At 49.4% G+C, this 26,656-nt stretch overlaps 1 protein-coding gene across 1 annotated transcript in view; it reads right to left on the bottom strand.

The window, feature by feature from the left end:
• NOTCH4 (notch receptor 4) overlaps window positions 1-26,656 on the bottom strand; it is a 435,421-nt gene that overhangs the window by 304,071 nt on the left and 104,694 nt on the right. Inside the window, exons 3-6 of the mRNA XM_078645863.1 lie at window positions 6,797-7,062; window positions 3,169-3,507; window positions 1,741-1,863; window positions 88-321 (exon numbers count right to left, since the gene is read on the bottom strand). Coding sequence (XP_078501989.1) covers window positions 88-321; window positions 1,741-1,863; window positions 3,169-3,507; window positions 6,797-7,062 — 962 coding nt within the window. The remainder of the gene's footprint in view (window positions 1-87; window positions 322-1,740; window positions 1,864-3,168; window positions 3,508-6,796; window positions 7,063-26,656) is intronic.

Below are 26,656 nucleotides of genomic sequence, written 5' to 3' on the forward strand. Positions count from 1 at the left end.
AGAGAGCCAGAATTACAAGTACTACATCACAAAAGTTCAGTTTGCTTCTTCCACTCCATCCCTGTCTCTGCGTGTTCCAGTACCCACCCGTCTTGTCATGCGGACATAGGCAGTAGAAGGTTCCGACGCGGTCAATGCAGGTGGAGCCTTGCAAGCACGTGGCGGAGGCACAGTCGTCGATGTTGATGCCGCAGTCCTCGCCCTCCCAGCCGTTCACGCAGATGCAGCCCGAGCCTCCAGGGGTGTTGTGGCACGTGCCCCCGTTCAGGCAGACTCGGATATGGAGGAGGCACTCATCCACGTCCTGGGAGCAGTCCCATCCTGGACCAAAGGAAGAGAACAAAAGGCAAAAGACAATATGAACGCTCCATTTTGTGTCAAGCTAAATGCCAAAGAATGTGGTTCATCCAATCAGCTTCCTAAGACCAACATTTTGAACATTATGGAGTCAATAAGGCTACTTCCTAATCAAAATCAATGAGTGTACCTCAGCAAATCAGAACACTGAATTAGCATTTATAAAGAGATTACTAGCAAATAAAAATGCTTGAAATTCAATGTGAATGGATTTGTTTCAGCCAATCCTCAGGCTCAAAGTAGCATGTTGAACACACAAAGGAGCCAATGTACCTATTTCATAATCCATACCAAGGGAAGTGTGTCAGCTAATCAGAAGACTAAGAGTAACATGCTTAAACAATAACAGTCCAGAATCTCTAAAGATTCAACAACTGTTCTAAAGAGGGGTAAACACACAAAAAGGGAGACCACAGAGTAAATGCTGAGTTTGAAAGGACAGGTCAATGCATGTCAGATCAGAACTAACGTCACACCTTGTGCATACAGTGAGGGGAGATGTGGTGTAGGGAATAATGTTACATGTGATCTGGTATCGGGATTTAAATGTGTGTTTGTGAATAAATAAAGATTTGGTCAAGTGGTTAAGTGGAGATCTGGACAAGTGATTCTGATGTATTGCGGTCTAGTGGATACGTTGAGCTGCGCTCTTGAAGATACGTGGAAATGGGGTCTAGTGGTTTGGAGGAGGTGCAATCTAGTGGTTAAGGAGAGATGTGGTCTATAGGTTACTTGTGGTTACAATGACATGTATTTTATCAGCTAAATTGAAAGAGGAGTTTAGTGGTTAGGTTGAGATATGGTCTAATGGCTTAAAAGTGCTATGTTGCAAGCAGCAAAGTTGCTATAAAATGTATTAGGTAAAATTGAGAAGAGGTCTGTACTTATGTTGAAATGCATTCACTCTGCTAGTTTTTATGAAATCCAACTTCTAAATTGAGATAAGATCTAAAGGCTAGATTTAAATTTGGTCTAGGGGCTAATATGAGATATGGTTTAGTAGTCAAGCTGAAATGAAGTGCATAATTAGAGACCTGGTCATAGGGTAAGTTGACATATGGTCTTGTGGATAAATCAATGGACAAAGGGATGAGTTGTTTTTTGTAAAAAACAGCAAACCTCAATCCTAATCAAAGGTTTTCCATGTAAGAAAACTTTTTTGATAGGCAAATCTCTTTACCTCCCTTTGATTCACGTATCTTACCTCTGTTTTCTTCAAGGACTGGTAGCTCTTACAACCAGGTATTACATTTTACATAAAACCTTGGAATTGACTGGCATCCCCATCTTATACCTTTACAAGAGGTGAATAAATGTATGCCAGCTTTGGGTGGTGTGTGCTGAGGAATGACACTATAGGAACAAGAGAGGACCTTGTCTGACCTGCCCACTGTGGCGGACACTTGCAGGTGTAGGTGCCAATGCCATCCACGCAGGTGCCACCATTCTGACAGGCATGGCTTGCACAGTCATCCACATTCAGCCTGCACCGCGAGCCCCTGAAACCTGGAACGAGAAAGAGAGAGTGCTCATGCCTTGACTGCCATAGGGGCCCGGCAACCATATGTTCTGTCCCAAAGGGTCTCATTCCAATATTTCTTTGATGCCGCTTTTGATTCAATTTCCTTGTTTCCAAGCTGTCCCAGTCACTCGCCTAGTATTTATGTACGAGGAGTATCTCTTCTCGCCAGGATTTTCCTGCTGCTTACCTTACCTGAAGAGGGATAGTATTTTGTCCACAATTTGGTGCTTAATCATGGGAATTCTGAAGACCAGGATATTACTGTGGGAACCCAGAATACATTAAAAATGTACATTTAGAATTTAAGTCAATTACAAAATATATAGAAAAGAAAAACAAATCGCAGAATATTTTGTCTGTCAAAAAAACACACAATGCTGTGGAAATAGCATCTGCCAGACCTAGAGCTTCCTTGTCTGCCCAGACTTGGAGCTATTAGAACAAAGGCAATAATACAGGTTATTAACAGTGCTTAAAACAGCAGCAATTGTGGGATTGAAATCTATGTAAAAAGAATATTGTTATTATTATTATTGAAATGGAAATGGTAATTACAAAACAATACTTCTACTACTACTACTAATAATAATAATAATAACATAAGAATCATAATATAAGAGATAAAGAACCCCCTGACGTGCATTATGAGGATACTAAAAGGCACAGAGGAGTTTCATAACCATGTACAGGAACAAATCCAAAGGCCAAGTTCCTTTACAAGGTTATGGAACACCGAGCTGACTTGCAATATACTTATCATTTACGCTAGGGGGGACTTCATATCCCATATAATACATAGCCACACCATCACCTTTCCCACAAATCACTAGGTTTCATGAAGAATAAAAATAAAACCTCTAGTGCAAAATTACACACTTCAAAAACCTGTTGAATATTTGTTGCAAACAGATATTAGAAGCAGTTCACTGCTACTCAGTTAAGAAAAAAAAAGCTGCAGTAGCTCGGAATGTGTAGAAACATGTAGAAAGATTCTAGCTATTCTCTATCTAATGAGTGCAAAAAATAAACATATTCTCTTTGCTTGTCATTATAAGTTATAAAGATAAAGCACAAGGAACAAAAGCAACATTCGGTTTTTCGTTGCTTTAAACAGCTGCTTCAATTATGCTCTGTGAATCACGAGTCGTTGATTATAAAGAAATTGAAGACCAACGTTTATACAGGGATTACAGAACCCCAGGTATTATAATAATAGTTATAATAGTTAATAATAAAAATAACAATTTTGAGACAATGTAACACATAAACAATGTATTTGTCACACTCACCTGGGGCGCAGACACATTCCAAGAGCCCCGGTCCGATCTGCCGACAGCTGCCCCCGTTGAGACAGGCCCCGGGGCTGCAGGTGCCGGCCAGGAACTCGCAGCCGGAGCCCGAGAAGCCCTGCGGGCAGTGGCACTGGTAGGACCCAACCTCATTGGTGCAGGAGGCTCCATTATGGCACGGTGGGGGCTCGCCGGTGCACTCGTCCACATCTTGCTCGCACAGCTCGCCCTCGAAGCCTGGCGGGCACTGGCACACAAAGTTGGGGTAGGTGTTGATACACTTGCCGCCATTGACGCAGCGGTTGCTGGAGCAGTAGTCCTTTTGCTGGCAGTTCTTACCTGAAGACAGGCAGGAGTAAAACTGAATGTAGGTATAGTGCTATTACCACCCGAGTCTGGTACCAGGACACCCATCATGCATTGCCCATGGCAAACCATGCTTGCTGTCCCAATATGGTGGACAAACCTATGGCCACTGTCTAAAGAGCTCAACTCTAATGGTTTAACCCCTTGCCCGTGGGGCTAATTCCCCTGCGGTGCGGGGGAAGGGGGGCCACGCGCGGCGCCACGGTCACGAATTTTGAATTCCAGAAGATGGAGAGTTCGTAATGAATCCGAACAATGTTTGGTTGTGTACCGCTAAGCTTGGTCGTTGGCATTGTCTACAGCATACAGCATACACGTTCAGACATGGTGGTCTAAATCTGAAAACGCATTACGGGAAAGTGATGGCTGTCATCTGTAAACGGCCATTTATCAGCCGTTTACAGATGACAGCCATCACTTTCCCGTAATGCGTTTTCAGATTTAGACCACCATGTCCGACACCACTGCAAAGGTAGTCCTTACCCGCGTGCACTCATCAGCCACTAATTAGTCATAGACATGTGAACGCCAATACTCCCTCGCTATGTCTGAACGTGTATGCTGTAGACAATGCCCCTGACCAAGCACCAATCGGCTATCACTCGCATGATACTTTTGAAAGATACCGGCACATTCCACAAGATATGCTCGTTTGTGCAACAAGCGCACTCCACAGGTGACTTATACATGCGTTTTTCCTATATAGGAGCTGATACCGACTGCTTAGCGGTACACAACCAAACATTGTTCAGATTCATTACAAACTCTCAATTTTCTGGAATTCAAAATTCAATGGGATAAAACCAAGGCGTTTTTTCCTTCTAATACAGAGTGAGTCCTTTTCTAACTACCAGAATAATTGGTCCCACTTGCTCCCCTTCCCAATACTAACAATGTGGTGATCATTACCCACAGACACGGCTCTCTCCAGCGGCCATCAATCAAAATTGGACCCCCTGAGCCAGCGTACCACAGTAGGTACCCACTAATCCTTTTGTAATAATAATAGTGGACTATGATTACTCAATCCAGTTATTGATTTACATCTACATGTTTTTAGGTGCTCACACCCCTACACTTGTCCTGAGGAAGACCCCAAAATGAGGATTAATTAACCCTTTGCCAATAGGGGTCGAAACGTCGACAACACCTTTCAAGCAACATACACTTTAGGATCACAAGAAGCTATCACTGCCCTATGTGTAATGTTGTATTATGGGAACTCATGATCAACAATAGACTGTAAAGGTTCCATCATAGATTACTGAATTGTGTTTTTATCACAACACCTTTACCCTGTCCCTCACTGACCTAACCACACCTATCCTACCTTAAGTACTGTCCTTTTCTTGCACTTCTGAGCACTGTATAATAATGTATAAAAGACTGTGTATTTCCAAAAGTGTTTCTGATACAGAAGTATGTATTGACACAACCCACTGAATGAATTAAATTCAGGTTATATCAGAGGAACACATGTGTATATAGTTTTGTATTTACCTATGGTCCACTGTTGAGTTGTTTTTATGAATGAACATTGCGCCGACCATTTCACATTTGTACAAGAGTGTAGTCTAGCCAGCTTGGAGAGGAATACCTCCATGACACCTTACCTCAATGTCTATTTACCAATCTTTCAGGTATCATGACGGGAGACGCTCACTTTACCTCACAGTGTGGAGTCTGGAATCTTAGTAGTAGACACCGGAGCAGCTGGTGGACCCACAAGTGACTCAATCTACAAGAAAGAGACCAGCCCTGAGGCGTCTCCTCTGTGATCAACCTCTGGACCTTGAGGCCTATCAGTCCAACCTTCTCAACCTTCTCTTCGACCACCTTTACTCTCAGCCTCACAGCATCGCCCTCAGCTTCCTCTTACACACGGCTCCATCAGCATAAAGCAGGTACCGTGTAATATCACCATTAAACTATGAGATGTGTCACAACCTGTGCCCTGTAGGGAAGTCCTCTATGACGATGTGTATATAACGTTGGCTACCAAATGGATTTCAAGCTCTTTTGATGCCAGTGGTGGTCTTTCTCCTGTCACATGGGAGCCCTGTCTCCTGCCGGGGCAGAGCAGCATTTGCCTTGTTGAGCTTGGCTAGCTCCATTGGGTCCTGAGGATAAGAAAGCAACTTCAGAACTGCTGTCCAAGCCCTTATCTCCACATCTGGATGGTGGCCATGCCATGCCGCAGCACACCTCATCAAGGAGAAGAAGGAATCGGACAACGTCATCCTATGCTTGTAGAGCCGCGCTGGTTCCACATGCGGGTCCACACCATCTTCAACACTACCTCCTCAACACAGCCATCACCACTGGCGTTCCTGCCTGTCTGGGTGACAAGCTCGCCATCTATAGCAGGCCTTGGCACAGCCGCAGCCAGGAGACCATCAGATGGAGAGATAGAAGTGGAAAAGAGAAAAAGAGAAAAAACGCAAGGCACAGGTCTTCTCCAGCGATGCACTCAGGATTTGGGCCGGCATCCCTGCAGTCATCAGGACCAGCCCAACCCCCTCCAGTGCAGACAAATGCTGAAGACACCTCATAACAAAGTAACAGTCCTTGTCCACTCTCAGATGCCAACTACCCCTACAGTCACTTGTTGACTGTACCTTAGCCTTTGGCCCTAAAAGTACCCTGCTGCCTTGTGGCTAGGTTTGTGCTTTACCACATACATGCAGGGTGTTGGGCCACATAGCACATGCATGCATGGTGTTGTGCCAAATACCACATACATGCATGTTGTTGTGCCACATATGACATGCATGCATAATGTTGTGCCACATACTACATGCATGCATGGTGTTGGGCCACATACCACATACACGCATGGTGCTATGCCACATACCACATACATGCATGGTGTTGGGCCACATACACGCATGGTGCTATGCCACATACCACATACATGCATGGTGTTGGGCCACATACTAGATACATGCATGGTGTTGCTCCACATACTTTCAGAAAACTGCACTAGAAGGGTGGCACCCATTGCTGGTTGTGGTCACTGTGATGGGCACCGTAGGCATCTGCACCAGGAACTCTGCTGTTCCTAAGCATTCTGCATTGGACGCAGTGCCAGAGGTCACTGCCATGAGCGCAATCTGGCGATGAAAATAAATTATTATCACTTTGTACCAGGGTGTCCGGCTCCTCTGTCACCACTGCCCTTGCCCTCGAGCCCCTGCCCCCCCCCCCTCCTGGGCATCATCCCCTCCTCCCCCGCTCGTCACACTCCAGATCCGGCTCTCACCCGTCCAGCCTGGCAGGCACTCGCAGCGGTACTCAGTGGCTGAAAAGCGGTGGCAGGAGGCTCCATTCTGGCAGGGCTGCTGGAAGCAGGGGTCCCCGGCCACCCCTTCACACTCCCTGCCGATGAATCCGGGCGGGCAGGCGCACTGGAACGTCACCAGGACCCCGCGCTGGACCCCGGGGCGACAGGTACCCCCATTCCGGCAGCGGCCCACGAGGCAGGGGTTCTGGAACTGACACTTCTCGCCCATGAACCCCACCTCGCACCTGTGAGAGAGGGAAGAAACAACCGTGTGAGAGAGAGGCATCGTCAGACATGGAAGAGACTCAGGGAAGAAACAACCGTGTGAGAGAGAGGCGTCGTCAGACATGGAAGAGACTCAGGGAAGAAACAACCGTGTGAGAGAGGCACCGTCAGACATGGAAGAGACTCAGGAAGGAAACAACTATGTGAGAGAGAGGCAACGTCAGTCATTGGAGAGACTCAGGGAGAAACAACCGTGTGAGAGAGAGGCACCGTCAGACATGGAAGAGACTCAGGGAAGAAACAACCATGTGAGAGAGGCAACGTCAGACAGGGAGAGACTCAGGGAAGAATCAACCGTGTGAGAGAGAGGCAGCGTCAGCCATGGAAGAGACTCAGGAAAGAAACAACCGTGTGAGACAGAGGCAACATCAGACATGGAAAAGACTCAGGAAAGAAACAACCGTGTGAGAGAGAGGCAACATCGGACATGGAAAAGACTCAGGAAAGAAACAACAGTGTGAGAGAGAGGCACCGTCAGACATGGAAGAGACTCAGGAAAGAAACAACCGTGTGAGAAGAAACAACCGTGTGAGAGAGAGGCAGCGTCAGCCATGGAAAAGACTCAGGAAAGAAACAACTGTGTGAGAGAGAGGCAACATCAGACATGGAAAAGACTCAGGAAAGAAACAACCGTGTGAGAGAGAGGCAACATCGGACATGGAAAAGACTCAGGAAAGAAACAACAGTGTGAGAGAGAGGCACCGTCAGACATGGAAGAGACTCAGGAAAGAAACAACCGTGTGAGAAGAAACAACCGTGTGAGAGAGAGGCAGCGTCAGCCATGGAAGAGACTCAGGAAAGAAACAACCGTGTGAGAGAGAGGCAGCGTCAGCCATGGAAAAGACTCAGGAAAGAAACAACTGTGTGAGAGAGAGGCAACATCAGACATGGAAAAGACTCAGGAAAGAAACAACCGTGTGAGAGAGAGGCACCGTCAGACATGGAAGAGACTCAGGAAAGAAACAACCGCGTGAGAGAGAGGCAACGTCAGACATGGAAAAGACTCGGGGAAGAAACAACCATGTGAGAGAGAGGCACCGTCAGACAGGAAGAGACTCAGGGAAGAAACAACCGTGTGAGAGAGAGGCAGCGTCAGCCATGGAAGAGACTCAGGAAAGAAACAACCGTTTGAGAGAGAGGCAACATCAGACATGGAAAAGACTCAGGAAAGAAACAACCGCGTGAGAGAGAGGCAACGTCAGACATGGAAAAGACTCGGGGAAGAAACAACCATGTGAGAGAGAGGCACCGTCAGACAGGAAGAGACTCAGGGAAGAAACAACCGTGTGAGAGAGAGGCAGCGTCAGCCATGGAAGAGACTCAGGAAAGAAACAACCGTTTGAGAGAGAGGCAACATCAGACATGGAAAAGACTCAGGAAAGAAACAACCGTGTGAGAGAGAGGCTACGTCAGACATGGAAGAGACTCAGAGATAAACAACCGTGTGAGAGAGAGGCAACGTCAGACATGGAAGAGACTCAGGGATAAACAACCGTGTGAGAGAGAGGCAACGAACGTCAGACAGTAAGAGACTCAGGGAAGAAACAACCGTGTGAGAGAGTCAGACATGGGCGAGACTCAGGGAGCAACAACCGTGTGTGCGTCTGTGTCAGGGCAGGGAGAGGTTCGAGGAGATACGCATGTGCGCAGAGAGAGGTATGAGAAGGTAGAAATGCGGGGGAGGGAGAGGCGAGGGCAGAAGAGAGGTGCATGCGGGCATGTGGAGGTACGGGGAGGGTCAAGGGCCAGCGAAGAGACGTGTGACCAAAGAAAGGGTATGTGAGCAAAGAGGGGCATGTTGGAACAGGGACAGGCTAAGAGAAGTGTGAAAGGAGAAAGGTGCAGCCTGGGAGAGGTGCAGACAGGGGAGGTACAGACAGAGAGAGGTGCAGACAGGGGCAGGGGCAGGGAGAGAGAGGTGCAGACAGAGAGAGGACAGAGAGAGGTGTTGCCAGGTGCAGGCTGAGAGAGGTGTGGGATGGGTACAGACAGAGAGAGGTGTGGGGTGGGTGTAGACAGAGAGAGGTGCTGACCGTGGTCCGTGAAGGGGACCCTCCTAAGAGGGCACACAAGTCTTTGGCTAGTGGTTCCCCCTTTCTAGTGGCCAAAAGGGCCAGTGGGCCACGTCACTCCCGGCAGTGGTGGGGGAGGGCAGAATGTATATATACTTTCCACCACCTACAGTGCAGCCTCTTGTTTGCTGCCTGTCTCGCTGTTTCCCGCCCTACCGCTTACCCTGCGAACGGCAAGGGATGGTAGGGAGAGGCGAATATTCTAATTTATTGTGTTGTGTTGCAGGAGGAGTTACAGGGCGATCCAGAGACTGTAAGGTACAGAAGGGTACTCTATGCAGGAGCACAACAAGGGCGCAAAGCCAAGTGTACCCAGAAATGTCCTGGCGCTGTCCCCTGGAAGAGCGACGGCACCCCGTTAGTCCTATGGGCGGTTGTGGGCCGGAGTAACCGGGGGCTGCCTGGAATGCTCCGCCCCCCCTTTGGGGGCGTGAGTAAGGGCGTGGACTGGCGGTCCACCGTTGGGAAGGGTGGTCCCTCCCAAAATTGGTAACCACCGATTGGCGTCAACCACTGTGTAATTTGGCTCATCAGGCGGGCAGGCGGTATAGGGGGCTTGCCTGCCCCTGGATCGCCCGTAAGATAACCCACCATGTTGTCATATTTGTTATGCAAAGAAACCTGCAGCAATTTTCTCCACTAACAAGGTGTTGTGTAGTTTATTTAAGTATTTTGCTGTACGAGAATTGGGGAGTGTTGCTTATATTGCCACCAAGGAGGAGGTGCAGGGATAGAGGGAGCATCAGACGTGGAAGAGACTCAGGGAAGAAACAACCGTGTGTGCATCTGTTTCAGGGCAGAGAGAGGTTTGAGCAGGTACACATGTGTGCAGGGAGAGTTAGGAAAAGGGAGAAATTGGGGCGTTGGGGGTGGGAGAGTCGAGGGCAGAAGAGAGGTGCATGCGGGCACGGAGAGGTATGGTGAGGGTCAGTGCCAGCGAAGAGACGTGTGGCAAGAGAAAGGCTTGTGAGCGAAGAGGGGCATGCTGGGACAGGCTAAGAGAAGTGCGAGTGGAGAAAGGTGCAGCCTGGGAGAGGGGGCAGATGGGGGAGGTACAGACAGAGAGAGGTGCAGACAGGGGGAGATGCAGGGAGAGAGGCAACGTCAGACATGGAAGAGAAACAGGAAGAAACAACCGTGTGTGCATCTGTGTCAAGGCAGGGAGAGGTTCGGGCAGGTACAATGTGTACTGGGAGAGGTATGAGAAGGGAGAACTGGGGGAGGGAGAGGGGAGGGCGGAAGAGATGTGCATGGGTGCAGGCTGAGAGAGGACAGTGAGAGGTGTGGGATGGGTGCAGGCTGAGAGAAGACTGAGAGAGGTCTGGGATGGGTGCAGCTAGAGGTCGGCATGGAATGGGTGCAGGCTGAGAGTGGTGCTGGTTGGCAGAGGTGCAGCTAGAGATAGACAAGTAATGACTCCAGTCTGGGCGGGTAGAGGTGAGGACAGAGAGAAGTATACAATGGGTGCAGGCGGGGATTGGTTGTGGCTGGCAGAGGTGCAGAATGACGTAGCTATTGGATGACAGGTTTTAAGAGGTTTCTGTGTGGTGGGACAGGCGGACAGGTGTGGGTAGGTTAGGGGAGCAGACAGAGGCAGGTGAGAGATGTGTAGCGTTCTAGTTTATGCACGTCACGCAGACGTGACGTGCGGCGGCCATGTTGGCGGTGATGCGCGCGCATTGCATTGCGCGCCGAGAATTGCAACGAGAGCAGCGCCGGCCGGCGCTCCTCGGATGAGTTAGATACACATCTTTATTAAACGAAGTTATACCACAACCACTGGCTCCCTGTGGTCATTGAGGAACTTTACAGTGGCGACGAGGTCGGGAGGCAATTCTGGACAACCACAACACGGAAAGAAAAAAAAAACGGACCCTCCACGTGGGCAACCTCAAAGGATATTACAAATCCGGACACAGCTATTGGGCTCATCCAGACCCGGGCAAGGTTCCCTGCACAGCCCTGCTGACGAGATTGTTCACCAGGCCACAGCAGGACACGCATGAGGTACGGCAAATCCGAGGAGCGTGGCAGAGCCACAGCTAACCGCAGAGGCGGCGAATAGGCCAGAGCAGTGGTGCGATCACCCCACAGCTGCAGAGACACGCGCGACACCCCTGAATAACCACGCCAGGGCGGAACAGCACTGGCTACCAAAGGGGAAGAGGTGGGGACCGACACCAAGAGTCCCCAGGGAGAAACGAGCACAGGGTTCAAGGACAGCACCCCAGGTAGCCCCTCCGGCAAAGACGCCGACACAAAAGCCACCAGAGAGGTGAAAATGAGCGCACCGGCGGGGTATGCAATAGCACCTGTGCAATTTCTACTGAAACCCGGAGAACCACTGATGAAGTGGGAGGACTGGAAAGAATATATTGATAATTTCATAGGGGTCCTGGAGGACGAAAATGAAGAAAAATTCACCCCCCAAAGAAAGAAACGTATCCTGTTATTGAACCTGGGACCGGAGGGACTCAGAATCTACAAGAGTCTGGTGCCCAAAAAGAGAGATAATTAACAACAAGGGGTGGTGATGGACAGAGTCTCTGAATTAAGCAGAAAACTCTCACCCAGTCAAGAGATCAGGGCTAGATCCAACACCGTTTTTTAGCTCACTGCATCATCCCAGTTTCAGAACCTGGCTGTATGCAAATTAGTCTGTTCCTGTCCCAGTGCATGATGGGAACAGAGCAAACCAAACTACAAAGCCAATTCTTACACTGGAAAGGAAACAAGCTACCGGGGACCGGTTTCTGGCATTTCAGCCTCTTCGGGTATACTCAGATGTGAGTCCCTTGCTCATTGCACCATCAGGATTCAAGCAAGCCGGGCCGAAGACGCCTGAAATGGCAGAAACCGGTCCCCGGAAGCTTGTTTCCTTCCCAGTGTAAGAATTGGCTTTTGTAGTCTGGTCTGCCCTGTTCCCATGATGCACTGGGCCAGGGACAGACTAATTTGCATACAGCCAGGTTCTGAAACTGGGATGGTGCAATGAGCTAAAAAACGGTGGTGGATCTAGCCTTGATCTCTTGACTGGGTGAGAGTACTCTGCTTAATTCAGAGACTCTGTCCATCACCACCCCTTGTTGTAAATAATTTTGTCCACCCTAAGCGTGGAAGGGTATACTCAGATGTGAGTCCCTTGCTCATTGCACCATCAGGATTCAAGCAAGCCGGGCCGAAGACGCCTGAAATGGCAGAAACCGGTCCCCGGAAGCTTGTTTCCTTCCCAGTGTAAGAATTGGCTTTTGTAGTCTGGTCTGCCCTGTTCCCATGATGCACTGGGCCAGGGACAGACTAATTTGCATACAGCCAGGTTCTGAAACTGGGATGGTGCAATGAGCTAAAAAACGGTGGTGGATCTAGCCTTGATCTCTTGACTGGGTGAGAGTACTCTGCTTAATTCAGAGACTCTGTCCATCACCACCCCTTGTTGTAAATAATTTTGTCCACCCTAAGCGTGGAAGGGTATACTCAGATGTGAGTCCCTTGCTCATTGCACCATCAGGATTCAAGCAAGCCGGGCCGAAGACGCCTGAAATGGCAGAAACCGGTCCCCGGAAGCTTGTTTCCTTCCCAGTGTAAGAATTGGCTTTTGTAGTCTGGTCTGCCCTGTTCCCATGATGCACTGGGCCAGGGACAGACTAATTTGCATACAGCCAGGTTCTGAAACTGGGATGGTGCAATGAGCTAAAAAACGGTGGTGGATCTAGCCTTGATCTCTTGACTGGGTGAGAGTACTCTGCTTAATTCAGAGACTCTGTCCATCACCACCCCTTGTTGTAAACAAAAAGAGAGATGACACCGATGACGACGTGTATGCCCATGCAGTGGAAGACCTAGATGAACGTTATCGTCCCACTATCTGTGTGTCAGTGGATAGATTTAACTTCCAGCAGAGGAAACAACGGGCTGGGGAAACCATAGAAGAATACGTAGCGGCTTTGAGGAAGTTGGCGGCCCCGTGTAAATATGCACTGTGGGAGGACGAATTCATCAAGGATCAAATCGTGATGCACACTACGAGCACAAATGTTCAAGACAAGTTATGGGCAAGTGGCGACACCACACTCAAAGACGTGATGGTCATCGTAAAGAGGGCGGAACTCGCACGGAGGTGCGCTGACGCAACCAAGAAAGACGTTGCCACCCCAACCATGGTGAACAGGATACAAGAGGGAGACCACCGCAAAGACCAGAGAGGCAAGACTCCAGTGACCAAAGGAACCAACAGATGGCAAGGGAAGCAGACGGGCAATGACGGCAAGAAAACGTGCTACAGATGTGGAAGTTGGTCCCACGAAGCACATGATAGAAGATGTCCGGCGTTTCGAGCCAAGTGCCTACACTGTGGCATCTTAGGCCACTATGAGAAAGTGTGCAGGAAGAAACAACCCAAGGGCATGGTGAGATGTGTCGACCAAGGCGAAGAAGATCAGGAGGAGACTGCAGAGGAAGAGGTGGTCACCGTCTTATGCATATATGACCAGGTATTGAGCGTGGAAGGCAAGAGGTCAACGAAACCCGTCCTGGACATGTCAATGGGCGGGATCACCATCACGGTGGTGGCAGACACCGGATCTCCATTCACCATTGTACAACGGACAGTGTGGGAAGAAGCGTTCAGACCCACGTTGGGCCCAGAGTTGGAGAAACTAGACATTCGGCCGGTCACCTACAATGGCGACCGCATTCCAATGGTAGGGTTCCGACGCCTGTTGTTTGAATTTAGGGGCCGATCAGCATGGTGCAAGCTGTACATTGCAGAGAGAGGACCCTCCGTCCTAGGATGGCTAGACCAGGGCGACCTAGGAATAAAGCTGGATCCAGGAGGGAAAGAGCAAATACTACTCACAGAACAAGAGGAATGGCTGGACCTGAACAAATGGAAGGAGAACTACCCAAAAGTGTTTGGAGGCACGGTGGGAAAGATGGAGAAATTCCAACACAAGATCGTGCTCAAGGAAGGAGCCATCCCGGTAGCTCACAAAGTGAGGAACGTACCAATTGCGGTAAGAGAGGCAGTCCAGATGGAACTCCAAGAATTGGAAAAGAAGGGTATAATAGAACCGATCACCTGCGCCGAATGGCTGGCGCCCTTAGTGGTTGTAATGAAGCCCAATGGGAAGGTCCGGCTCTGTGTGGACCTGAGAGAACTGAATAAAAACATTGTAGTGGAGAAATTTCCCCTCCCCAGAATCGAGAGATGTTGGCCAAGACCAGAGGAGTAAGGTGGTACTCCACCATCGACTTGACCTCGGCCTACCACCAAATAGCACTTCATCCGGACAGCAAAAGCCTTACATCTTTCATCACTCCGTTTGGGTGCTACCAATTCTGTCGCATGCCGTTTGGGCTGGCCTCGGCGGCTGCAGTCTTTCAGAAAATGATGCACCAACTGTTCAGAGACTGCAAAGGCGTCCAGTATTTCCAGGACGACATCCTGGTGATGGGGTGTGACAGGCTGGATCACGATCAGAAGCTGGAAAAAGTGCTACAAACATTGGAAAACAAAGGCCTCACAGCGGAGTGGACGAAGTGCCGATTGGGCTTACAATCGGTAACGTACCTAGGCCATGAAATCGGACAACAGGGCGTCACACCTAAGGTGGAAAACGTAAAGGCCATCGCTGAAGCACCGCCCCCCAGGAACAAGGAAGAGGTCAGGTCGTTCTTGGGGATGGCGGAGTACTACAGCAAGTTCGTGGTACACTTTGCTTCAAAGACCCACAACATGAGGCTGCTGACCAGGGAGAGCACTGCGTTCCAGTGGACACCGGAAGCTCAAGCAGAGTTCGAAACCATCAAAAAGGACGTCATAGGGGCTGTACCTCTCAAAGGGTACGATCCACAAGGCTCCACTGTGCTCACGACTGACGCCAGCGACAAGGGCCTGGGCGCTGTGCTCATGCAAGACCGAGGAAGAGGGGAAATGGAGACAATCAGTTTTGCATCCAGAGCATTGACGGATACAGAGAGCAAATACAGCGTGATTGAGAAGGAGATGCTGGCGGTGGTATGGGCCATGACGAGATTCCGGCAATTCCTTTGGGGTACCCGATTTCTACTCAAAACAGATCACAAGCCGTTGGCAAAAGTACTAACATCAAGCGGACACGCCAGTGCCACACCCAGGATATCCAAAATGTCTCTAAAGCTACTCGAGTTCAGGTATGATGTGGAGTACATCCCTGGGAACCAGAACCGAGTAGCGGATTACCTGAGTAGAGCAGCCGCCATGGAGCCTGGAGAGGAAGACCCTGCAGGCAGAGGGGAGCTGGTAGCTCTCATAGAAGACCAGGAGAAGTTAATCAGCCAACAAGAATGGGCTGAGGCATACGAGGAGGACACCGACATGAAGGAAGTGAAGATGCACATCATACAAGGATGGCCAGACAAAAGAAATGTGAGGGTGAGCCTCAGGCCATACTATGAAGTGCGGGAAGAACTGTCGGTAGGAGACAAGGGGTATTCATTTACAGAGGAGACAAGGTGATCCCCCCAAGGAACCTCACCACAAAACTCTTGGACCTGCTACACGAGGGCCACCTAGGCATAGGGAAACTCAAGGCAAGAGCTAAACTAAACTACTGGTGGCCAGGCATGCACATAAGGGCCGAAAGGCACGTCAGGGAGTGTCCACAATGTCAAGGAGCAGACAAGACCCTAAAACCTTTGAGGCCAGCGCTAGGGAAGTTTGACCATCCCTTAAATCCGTGGGAAGAACTATCTGTAGACATTTTGGGACCCGTCCTAGATGACCAGGGCACACAGAAATACGTGTGTGTACTCATGGATCGATATTCCAAATGGCCGGAGTTAAAAGTGGACGAGTCCATGGACACAGAGAACATCTTAAAGTTTCTGTCAGAGACCTTCACAAGGGAAGGAATCCCCAAATCCATCCTGAGTGACAATGGCCCCCAGTTCACGTCGGAGAGGTGGAACAAGTTTATGCAAAGAAATGGCATCACTATCAAACATACGGCCATCTACCATCCAGCCGGAAATGGCCTAGTGGAGCGATTTAACAGGGTAGTGATGGGAGCCATACAAGCCGCCATATCCAGCGAAAAAAACTGGGAGAAAGCGCTAGAGAACATGGTGTGGGCCTACAGAATAATCCCCACTGGCACGGGGTACAGCCCATTCCAAATATTGAGGGGGCGAGAACCATTCACGCATGACAACAGGATTTGGAAGGAAAAGGTCGTCACCAGCGAATGGTCCCCTGCAGTGGTACGGGCCAATCTGGAAAGAGCACAGACAATCTACACCGACCACTACAACAAACGCAAGAATGTGAAAGGGACAAGCCTGGAAAAGGGAGAGTGGGTGAGAGTAAAGCTAGCCACCCTACAGAAGAAAGGAGACAGCAAGTATAGCAAGCCTATGCAAGTCAAGGAAGTGTATGATCGAGCGGCCCTGCTGAGCGACGGAAATGTGTGGTCCCAGGACCGCATGGCCCAGTGCAACAAGGTATTGAGATGGGAACGACCTGAAATGGAATGGGAAGAAGTGGACGAATTGAATATGGAAAGGGGACAAGAAGGAAGTGAACAATGCGACGGAGCAAGTACAGAGAAGGTGAGAGAGAGTGAAGAAGTGAGCGAGAGTCAAGGAGCTGAGATGGACCGGCCAGGGAGAAGCGTGAACGATGATGGAGCGGTGAGTGAAGAAATGGAAGGAACTGGTATGCAGTACCAAGGGACTCTGGGGAACCCCGGCAGGGTTACCAGGAGCGGAAGGCAGGTGGTGAGGCCTTCCAGATTTCGAGACTTCGAATTGGACAATGATTGTAAGTGACTGCTTAAAGTTCAGTAAAAGGGGGAGATATGTAGCGTTCGTGACGTGCGGCGGCCATGTTGGCGGTGATGCGCGCGCATTGCATTGCCGAGAATTGCAACGAGAGCAGCGCTGGCCGGCGCTCCTCGGATGAGTTAGATACACATCTTTATTAAACGAAGTTATACCACAACCACTGGCTCCCTGTGGTCATTGAGGAACTTTACAAGATGGGCACAGACTGACAGGGAGTGGGGCAGGGAGATGTACGTGTACGGAAAGGTAAAGGTACAGAAAGGTAGAGGCTGGTAAGTCGCAGCAGGAGGAGGCATTGCCAGAGAGAGGCACAGGCAAAAAGACCTAAAGTGAAATTGGCTACATTCCAAAAAGAAATGTCAATAATTAGTAACAAAAAACATGTCAATTTCTTTGTAAAGTCGAAATCTGAAACGTAAGTACAACAGGGTGGTTTCACGGAACACAGGCCACACTAACAATGCTTACATAATAGCTGCAGCACGAAGATTTGTGCAATTTCAGAGCAAACAGCCAAAAGGACAGTTTTTGGTGTGTTTCATCAGAAAATCCTATTCATGTTATACAAATTCACAGTCTATGTAGCTCTCGTTCTATTATCGTGACAGCAAAGTACACCACATCAAAGAGCAAGGCTGATTAGCAATGTGTGCTGTCTCTTAATTAAAGATACAGGCCATCTCCCATCTGCAGTCTAACAAAGGAACTACGTCATAGCTGCTTGGAACAGAACTGGGACAATCTAAACATCCTCAAAATGTCCTGGGCATGACGAACACTCCATCCAGGAATGCAAAACATAAAAACACATATGCAAGCCAAGGAGGGCAGACGCAGAGCGCCCACTCTCGCCTCTCCCCCCCACTATCTCTCTCTAACTATCTCTTCGTCTCCCCCTCTCTCTTTGTCTCGCCCTCTCTCCTATCTCCTCCTTCCTCTCCCCTTCTCTCTCTCTCTTTCTCTGTCTATCCCCCTCTCTCTTTCTCCTCCTCTCTCTCTCTCTCTCCGTCTCTTTCTTCCCTCCTCTCTCTCTCTCTCCTCCCCCTCTCTCTCTATCTCTCTGTCGTCCCCCCCTCTCACTCTCTCTATCTTTCTCTCTATGCCTCTTACACGGCTTACTGTGTGTTTTTATATGAGCAATCGTTACAGCTAAACCTGTCTTTAGCCAGACACAAATTTGAAATGAGCGCTAACAAAAGGCAAGGGTTGGTGTCAGAGGATTCTGAGAGCAGAACCTCATTTGGGCTATTTTATTGGTTGTCCAAAGTGAAGTTAAAGAGACATCCGGACACATTTTGTCCAGTGAGATGTTTCACAAAGCAGAGGTGTCGACTTGATTCAAAGTGTTGTCTCTTTTCAAGTAATATTGAGGTGACATGGATGTTTCTCCTGGTAGTAGTTCTCGCCTCTCCGTGTAATGGTAATTTGTCTTTCTGATGAATAATTAAGAGGTGCTTTAACTGTGATGCAACACAGTTTGAGTTTGATACAGAGGTCAAGAGGCAGTCAGGGATGAGAGAGCAGCAGAGGGGGTGATATGGTCTGATTTCTTAGCCATGGCAGGTACAGAGTAGAGTTTTTTCCTCTGTAATGTAGGACAGCTCTACACCTTACACTGCTGGCCAGAGGTTGTCAGATGGTACAACTTTGAACCAAAGACAATGAAGCTTGTGAGTGGAGGCTTTGGGGAGCTCAGCTACACATTTGTTAAGGGAGAGATGAGGATGAAGGAATATCAGGTAGCTGGACATGCCCGGCAAGCGACAGCAAAGCGCCTAGAGGTGTGGCTGGGGACTGGTCGTTCTGAATGGGCAGCGGGGATTGTTTAAGGCAGTGATTCCCAACCTGTGGTCCGGGGACCCCTGGGGGTCACAAAGCCTACCAGGGGGTATACGTGATTACTTAGAACACTAAATAATATTAACTGATTCATAAAGTGTAGATAAATAAAGAAGCTAAAGGTACAATTTCAAAGTTTAAATGTTCTGTAAAGGTGAAGAAATGTAAAATTGGAGGCTAAAAATGGAGTTAGTATCCTCAGATTGATGTGTGGGACCGGTGCAAGAGCATCAAGCAGAATAGTGTACGGACGATGAGTGGCCTCAATTGAATTTAGAAACACTCCAGCCCTCCTGGTAAACTTACAATTTTGATTTTTGTTATATTTGATTGTGAATTAAAAAATTATTTTATCATTTCTGTATTTGTTTGATGAATGCTTGTTTCTGTATTGTTTGTGAATCGTTTAGGCAAGCAAATGATCGAAAATGCTTAGGCCAGGGTCCCTGGCTTCCATCAATAACTCAGTGAGGGTCCCGATTCCAATAATAATTCCCTGGGGGTCCCCGGTTTCCAGTAATGATTACTGGCTTAAGGTATATAGAATACCACTTTGTGATCTGCACTGATGGAGTGTGGGGCCGCCTTTCACATGTCAAACATTGTAAGACATGGGTAGACTGTGTGATATTATTCGACTGAGAAGCAGAAACGAGAATTTTGTTATTCCTACTAATTACTTCACAGTAGTGACATTTATGTAAAGTAGAGCATAGTATCTTGGGCAAAATTTAAATATAGATCCTATTCTGATGTAAGGAAAGATTATCCTTCAACGTAGTAAGGACTGAATAATTTTTTTATCTCAGTGATCTGCTGACCTCCTTTTTGGAAGAGTTTATTTTCTCAATTATTGAGAGGGCGAGACATAAGTTGTGAACTCAGTTTAGATATTGGTGACACAACACCTGAGTGGGTACCATTATTGTTGTTATATATATGTTGGACAGTGAGTTATCCTTGTCTAATTCGATCTGAAAGCCTCTGGCAAGGTGGACGCACTGATGAGCAAGATCTATGGATGAACAGAGGGTCACACATACAGGTAAATGTGCAAGTAATGCTAGAATCTACTCCAGGAAATCAGAGTTTCTGATGGCACATTTCAAGTTCCTTAGACTTACTTCGCTTACCACCTGCGTCTGCCCAAAGGGAGTAGCCAATGCGTACATAGAGCATCACAGTGGCAAGTAGGGACGTGTTGCGCTGAGGGAGCATCTTTGGTTCCTGGCACTGGCTGGTCATTTCAAGACAGTCCTGGGAGGCCAGCAGGGCACAACAGGAACTAAGAAGAAGTCTTCCCTACTTTCAAAAGGCATCAAGGCATGGGCCTAGCAGGTCTTGTAGAGGTGATGGTGAGGGTCTAGCTTCCAATTCTTGGCAAGCGAGTGCAGTCCATCGCTCATCACCTGTATCTCATATTTTCGGGCTGAAAGTTTAACCATTCATGTAGGATGAGTCTTCCTGCTTCTGAGAGGATAATATATAATCCTTGGCAGAGGTGGGTTTACCAAACCCCCAACCTGCACTGCAGGCTGCTAGGTCAGGGATACTCTTGTGTCCCTAACAAATGTTCCCTTTGTGAGCTGGCCCTGTTTCTGAGGACACCACCCATCCTCCACATTGGATTCAACATGTAAAAAAGAGATCTCCGCAATCACCATTAGATAACCCTAGTAACAGGTGCACCATAGATGCTCGCCATCTTTCTTCCCACTCGTATGCATTCTGATGAATGCAAACTATGCTTTGATCATACTGGTAATCATAAACATTATCATTAAAAAAATAAGAGGGGGAGTGGCTTAGCGGGCCAACATGGCGGTCACTCCTCTATAGAACTTCTGATTGGCCCTGCCTGAAGTAGTCATACCCTGGGTGCTGACAGGGTAATCACAACCTAGAGAGCCCTCCACCTCATCTGTGGAGGCATGCTTTGAGCCAGGAGGGAGCACTACAGCTGCCAGTCGATGGCACGGCAAACACAGCAAAGACCGGCGGGCCAGCTGGAGGAGACCAAAATGACTGCTCCAGAGCTGCGTGCCACCAGAACCAAAGGAATCTCAACGGGGAAGAACCTGCCAACCTTACCGGCACCCTCGCAGTGAGACTGGGCTAGCAGCCCCGGGGCAGCTGGTGGAATTTTCTTCTCTTTCTCCCCCCTCTTCTCCCTCTAAGAAACGCAACACATGCAGTTGGTGCCAGAGCAGATGGCGCCTTTCGCTGCATAAGCCTGCTGGGGTCCGAGAAGACCATGGAGGGCGATAGACCGCTTCCCTCAGCCGACCTTTACAGCGGGGGAGGCCTGGGGATGGCACCCCCATGTACTGGACTGACACCTGTTCGTCTCTTCTGGAGGCTTCCTCTTCTCTACCTCTCCATACCCCTCCTCTGTGCCTGCAAATGCTCGACTGCTGGCTGATGTAGACCCGAGGAACCCTGGTATCACAACTCCACAAACACCAAAGGGGTAGCCACTATCACTACTGGAGGCCCCCACCAGAGACTCACTACCCACCTACCTGTGAAGAATCAGGGGCGGAAGACGTTGGCCATGTGCTCCGGCAGACACTAGATGGAGGATGTTAGGGCTGGCGAGGGGCATGGTCACTGCTGAAGCTGACCGCTAGACCACCTCCCACTGTGCCCCCTCCTGAATACCCCTATACCTGGGGCTGTCTAAAGTATGGCCAGTGCATAGACAATGACTGAGAACAAGTGAAAGGCCCCAGTGGCACGTGCAGCTCACCCCGACTAGGTGGAGCAAGCAGGCTGCCAGGACCCCCCAACCCTGGTGTTGGTACCTGTGGACCACCCTGCTCACTCTAGCGGAACAACCTCTTGGACAGACTCAGTACTCTTGGCCAGAATCTGAAGCAGACCATGCTGCTCAGCCATGGAACACGATAAACCCACTGAAACCAAAGGGCAAACAAGATTGACAAGTACACAACCCCCACCTCTGGGGCCCCAAAACTCGGTGGAAAATCCACCGGCCTCGTCTTCAGTGGAAGACACTGGGGCGCTCCTAAAAGCAAATAAATCCCCCAAAATGTGTTTGAATTCAAGAACGGGGAGGTGGGGGAGGAGGAATCCCTCCTGCATCAAGACCTTTGCGGTGTAGCAGAAAGGGTCACCAAAGAAGAAAGCGGAGACTCAACACTGGAGGATACCTCGAGTGAGTCTCCAAACTGTCTGCTATGTTGAAAATCCTGGAAGACCGTGCAGAGGACGCCGAAAACAGGGCCTGGTACTAAAATCTTAGTTTTGTGGGCTTCCCAGAAGATACAGAGGGCCTAACTCCTGTGACCTTCCTTGAGAGATGGACTACTTCTTGGGTGGCCACATCCCAATTATCCACCTGATTTGTGGTGAAAAAAGCACACAGATCACTGGCACCCAAACGCCCTTCCTCGTCCAACAATTCTGGAATTCCCACAATAAAGTCTAGGTGACACTCCGGGCAATGAACCTAAAGTACATGCTGATGTTCGCAGCATGGCTCCAGATCATTTACAACTCTAATGCCAGTATGGGAATTAACGCGAATTTTGCGGTTGCCAGCGCTATTGCTAGCGCGCTTGTTTTAACCTACCTGATTTTGTACTTTGATTTTCTTTCTTTTCTGCACTTTCCCCTGGTTTTAACAGGGTCTTGCCCCCGTCCCCATTCCGCACATAATTGTTCCCGCACTGCCGTTTTGGCGGGCCTGGATCCCGGGGGTGGCTCACTGCGGGCGCCATCTTGGATTGGGCAGTAAGTCTAGCTTTAGGCGCCATCTTGGAGCGTCCTCGCGCTCGCGCCACGATTGGAGAGCCTATTTAAGGCGGACCCTGGCTCTTGTCAGGTCTTGACAGATGCTGATTTTAACGCGCAAATTTTGCGGTTGCCAGCGCTATTGCTAGCGCGCTTGTTTTAACCTACCTGATTTTGTACTTTGATTTTCTTTCTTTTCTGCACTTTCCCCTGGTTTTAACAGGGTCTTGCCCCCGTCCCCATTCCGCACATAATTGTTCCCGCACTGCCGTTTTGGCGGGCCTGGATCCCGGGGGTGGCTCACTGCGGGCGCCATCTTGGATTGGGCAGTAAGTCTAGCTTTAGGCGCCATCTTGGAGCGTCCTCGCGCTCGCGCCACGATTGGAGAGCCTATTTAAGGCGGACCCTGGCTCTTGTCAGGTCTTGACAGATGCTGATTTTAACGCGCAAATTTTGCGGTTGCCAGCGCTATTGCTAGCGCGCTTGTTTTAACCTACCTGATTTTGTACTTTGATTTTCTTTCTTTTCTGCACTTTCCCCTGGTTTTAACAGGGTCTTGCCCCCGTCCCCATTCCGCACATAATTGTTCCCGCACTGCCGTTTTGGCGGGCCTGGATCCCGGGGGTGGCTCACTGCGGGCGCCATCTTGGATTGGGCAGTAAGTCTAGCTTTAGGCGCCATCTTGGAGCGTCCTCGCGCTCGCGCCACGATTGGAGAGCCTATTTAAGGCGGACCCTGGCTCTTGTCAGGTCTTGACAGATGCTGATTTTAACGCGCAAATTTTGCGGTTGCCAGCGCTATTGCTAGCGCGCTTGTTTTAACCTACCTGATTTTGTACTTTGATTTTCTTTCTTTTCTGCACTTTCCCCTGGTTTTAACAGGGTCTTGCCCCCGTCCCCATTCCGCACATAATTGTTCCCGCACTGCCGTTTTGGCGGGCCTGGATCCCGGGGGTGGCTCACTGCGGGCGCCATCTTGGATTGGGCAGTAAGTCTAGCTTTAGGCGCCATCTTGGAGCGTCCTCGCGCTCGCGCCACGATTGGAGAGCCTATTTAAAGCTCCCCCCTCCCGCGCAGCGGGACGCGCAGTTGTGGACGCCGTCGCTTAGCCGGAGTCGTGCCTGAGTCCTGCCCGTCTGCGCTCGTCCGCGTCGAGGCAGCGCGGGGCAGGGCAGGCTCGGTCGTAATTGCTATCTCAGCGTCTCATCGCGCTGCCAGGTATGATATTTTATACACGTTCGGAGCTGTTGGCCATAGGTCATCGGTCCAGGAGTTCTGTGTGTACGCCTGTGGACCCTTTAGCTGGCCCTTACAGCTGCGTTTGTGAAGGCTGGTCTCTTAAGAGCCCAACCAAAATACGATCCTTAGAAAACGTCGTCCCTGTCATACGGCCTCGTGCTGTTTCGCGAGATCTCCGTATCTGGTGTCTTAATGTGAGATCTCTTGTAAAGCACCACCTGTCCATCTATGACTTGATAGATAAAGAGGATCCAGACGTTTTCTTAATGACAGAAACCTGGCTTCAGGACTCTGACTCTGCCATATTGAACTTGGCATTTCCCCAGAACTATACCATCTTCACCTCTAATAGGATCACAAGAGGTGGTGGTATTGCTATGGCTGTCAAATCCTGCTTCCCAGCAGAATGGAAGCCATCAGGACTACCCGCATGTGAAAGCGCCATTTTTAAAGTCGCCTTCTCCCATCAGTTCACCTTTAGTGGGCTGCTGGTCTATCGCCCCCCCGGCAATGACTCGGTATTTAGATCCGCCTTGGCCGATATGGTCAGTCCTATAGCATTGGGCTGTGCCAACTTTAATATTCTGGGTGACCTTAATATCCATTTTGATAATGGGTCATCCACTACCGTTAGCTCCCTGTTGGCTGACTTGGAAGCTCTCCAACTTATTCAGCTTGTCACCTGTCCAACTCATGTTGGAGGCCATATCCTTGACCCCTTCTTTTCCACACTCGAGGGGTTAAGGGTGTCAGATCCAAGGAGGATAGGGTGGACTGATCATCTACTTGTAGAGGCACTTTGCCCGGTCCATGACAAGCCGTTTATATCCAGGGAAAGGCTAACTCTAAAAAGGCCGTGGTATAAACTTACGCTGGAGGAGTTCTACGGTATATTAGAGCGGAAACCTTTAAACAATCTCATCAATGTGGAACAAGGCTACCAACAGTTTTGCCTGTGGATAACTGATGCCTTGGACTCTCTGATACCTTTACGATGGGCGAAAGGCCGAACAAAAGTACCTAGCCCCTGGTATAACGAGTCTTTGGCAGAATTGAAAAGATCCTGCCGTAAGACAGAGAGGGAATGGAGACGATCATATGACCCGGCCCAGAAAATCCGGTATTTTACTGAGTTAAAGTTTTATCACAGAGCTATATGCAGAGCTAGAGCTGCATTTTATGCCCAGGAATTTGCCACCAGTACCAACCGCTCAAAACTGATTTTTAAGGTACTGAAGGACCTAATGAAAAATAGATCCTCAGCAGAGGCGATTTGCACAGACTCACACTGTGATAAACTGGCCTCTTTTTTTGTGGAGAAAGTGGAAAAAATATATCACGGGTTCGACACACTCCATCAGGATCGAGAAGCCACTGTCTCTGATACATTGGATCATGAGCCTCTGGCTATCTTACCTGAATTGTCGGTTGAGGCTTTTGACAGACTCAGCCTCAGGGTCAAATCAGGTTCCCCGGCGGACCCGCTGAAGCCTGCCTTCATTAATACACTCTCCCCGTTGTGTCGTAATCCCATACTGGATCTCATTAATATGTCCCTGTCTTCTGGAACTGTACCCGCGGCCTGGAAGCAGGCAGTGGTTACCCCCATATTAAAAAAAGCAAATTCTGACCCCCGACTGCCAGAAAATTACCGACCTATCTCCCTGTTGCCGTGGATTGCCAAGGTAACAGAAGCGCATGTCAACTCGGTTCTGTCCGAGCATCTGGCTTGCAACCAGATCTTGGACCCCAGCCAGAATGGATTTAGGTCAGGACACAGTACCGAGACGGCACTACTTTACATCTTGGAACATCTTCGCCAGGTACTTGACATGGGTCATACCGCAGCGCTTATATTATTAGATTTAAGCGCTGCTTTCGATACTGTGTCCCACCAAATACTTATCCAGCGCTTACAGGAGGTGGGAGTGACGGATGTCGCTCTCCAATGGTTTCGGTCCTTTCTGGCTGATCGTACTTTTAAAGTGGCTATACCACCTGGCCAATCCACTACTTACCCCCTGAAGACGGGGGTTCCTCAGGGATCTTCACTGAGCCCGACTATATTTAATCTCTATGTGAAACCGCTGGCTGGTGTCGTCAAACAGTGGGGCCTTACGATGGCCTCATATGCGGACGACACACAGCTAGCGGTGACACTTAGCGGAGATCCCGAGGTAGCAGCTTCGAGATTCCGTGCGGGTCTCTTGGCAGTAGCAAGCTGGCTTCGCACCAACTGCCTCCAGTTGAATGCCACCAAAACGGAGGTATTGGTTCTTGGGAAGCACGCTGAGCTATGGGGTAATCAGTGGTGGCCGTCAGAGCTTGGTGTCACACCTATTCCAGTGGCTGGAGTGAGAAATCTAGGAGTCTGGGTAGACTCTGCGCTTTCCTTCAAGGACCATACCATGAAGGTGGCTGCCACATGTTATGGAATACTGCGTGGTATTAGGCCAGTCTTGAAGTACTTTGATCCCCCTACCAGACAGCTCGTAGTTCAGGCCTCAATACTATCTAGGCTGGATTACGGTAGCTCACTGTTGTTAGGGGTGAATCAAGCGGAGGCCTCTAGGCTCCAAAGAGTACAAAATGCCGCGGCACGAGCCATTGTGGGCCTTCCCAGACACTGTTCGGTGTCGGGTACCATCATGGCCTTGCATTGGCTCCCGGTCAGACAGCGAATCAAGTTCAAGGCGCTGTGTCTGGCCTTCAAAATTTTGAAAACTTCTTCGCCACCGGCACTTGTCACTCTGCTTACACCCTATGTGCCATCGAGATCTTTAAGATCGGAGGGTCTCCATTTGGCTGTCTGCCCACGCTTCAGGTTG

The sequence above is a fragment of the Lissotriton helveticus genome, chromosome 5_1, assembly GCF_964261635.1.
Source record: "Lissotriton helveticus chromosome 5_1, aLisHel1.1, whole genome shotgun sequence".
In the NCBI taxonomy this organism is placed as follows: Eukaryota; Metazoa; Chordata; class Amphibia; order Caudata; family Salamandridae; genus Lissotriton; species Lissotriton helveticus.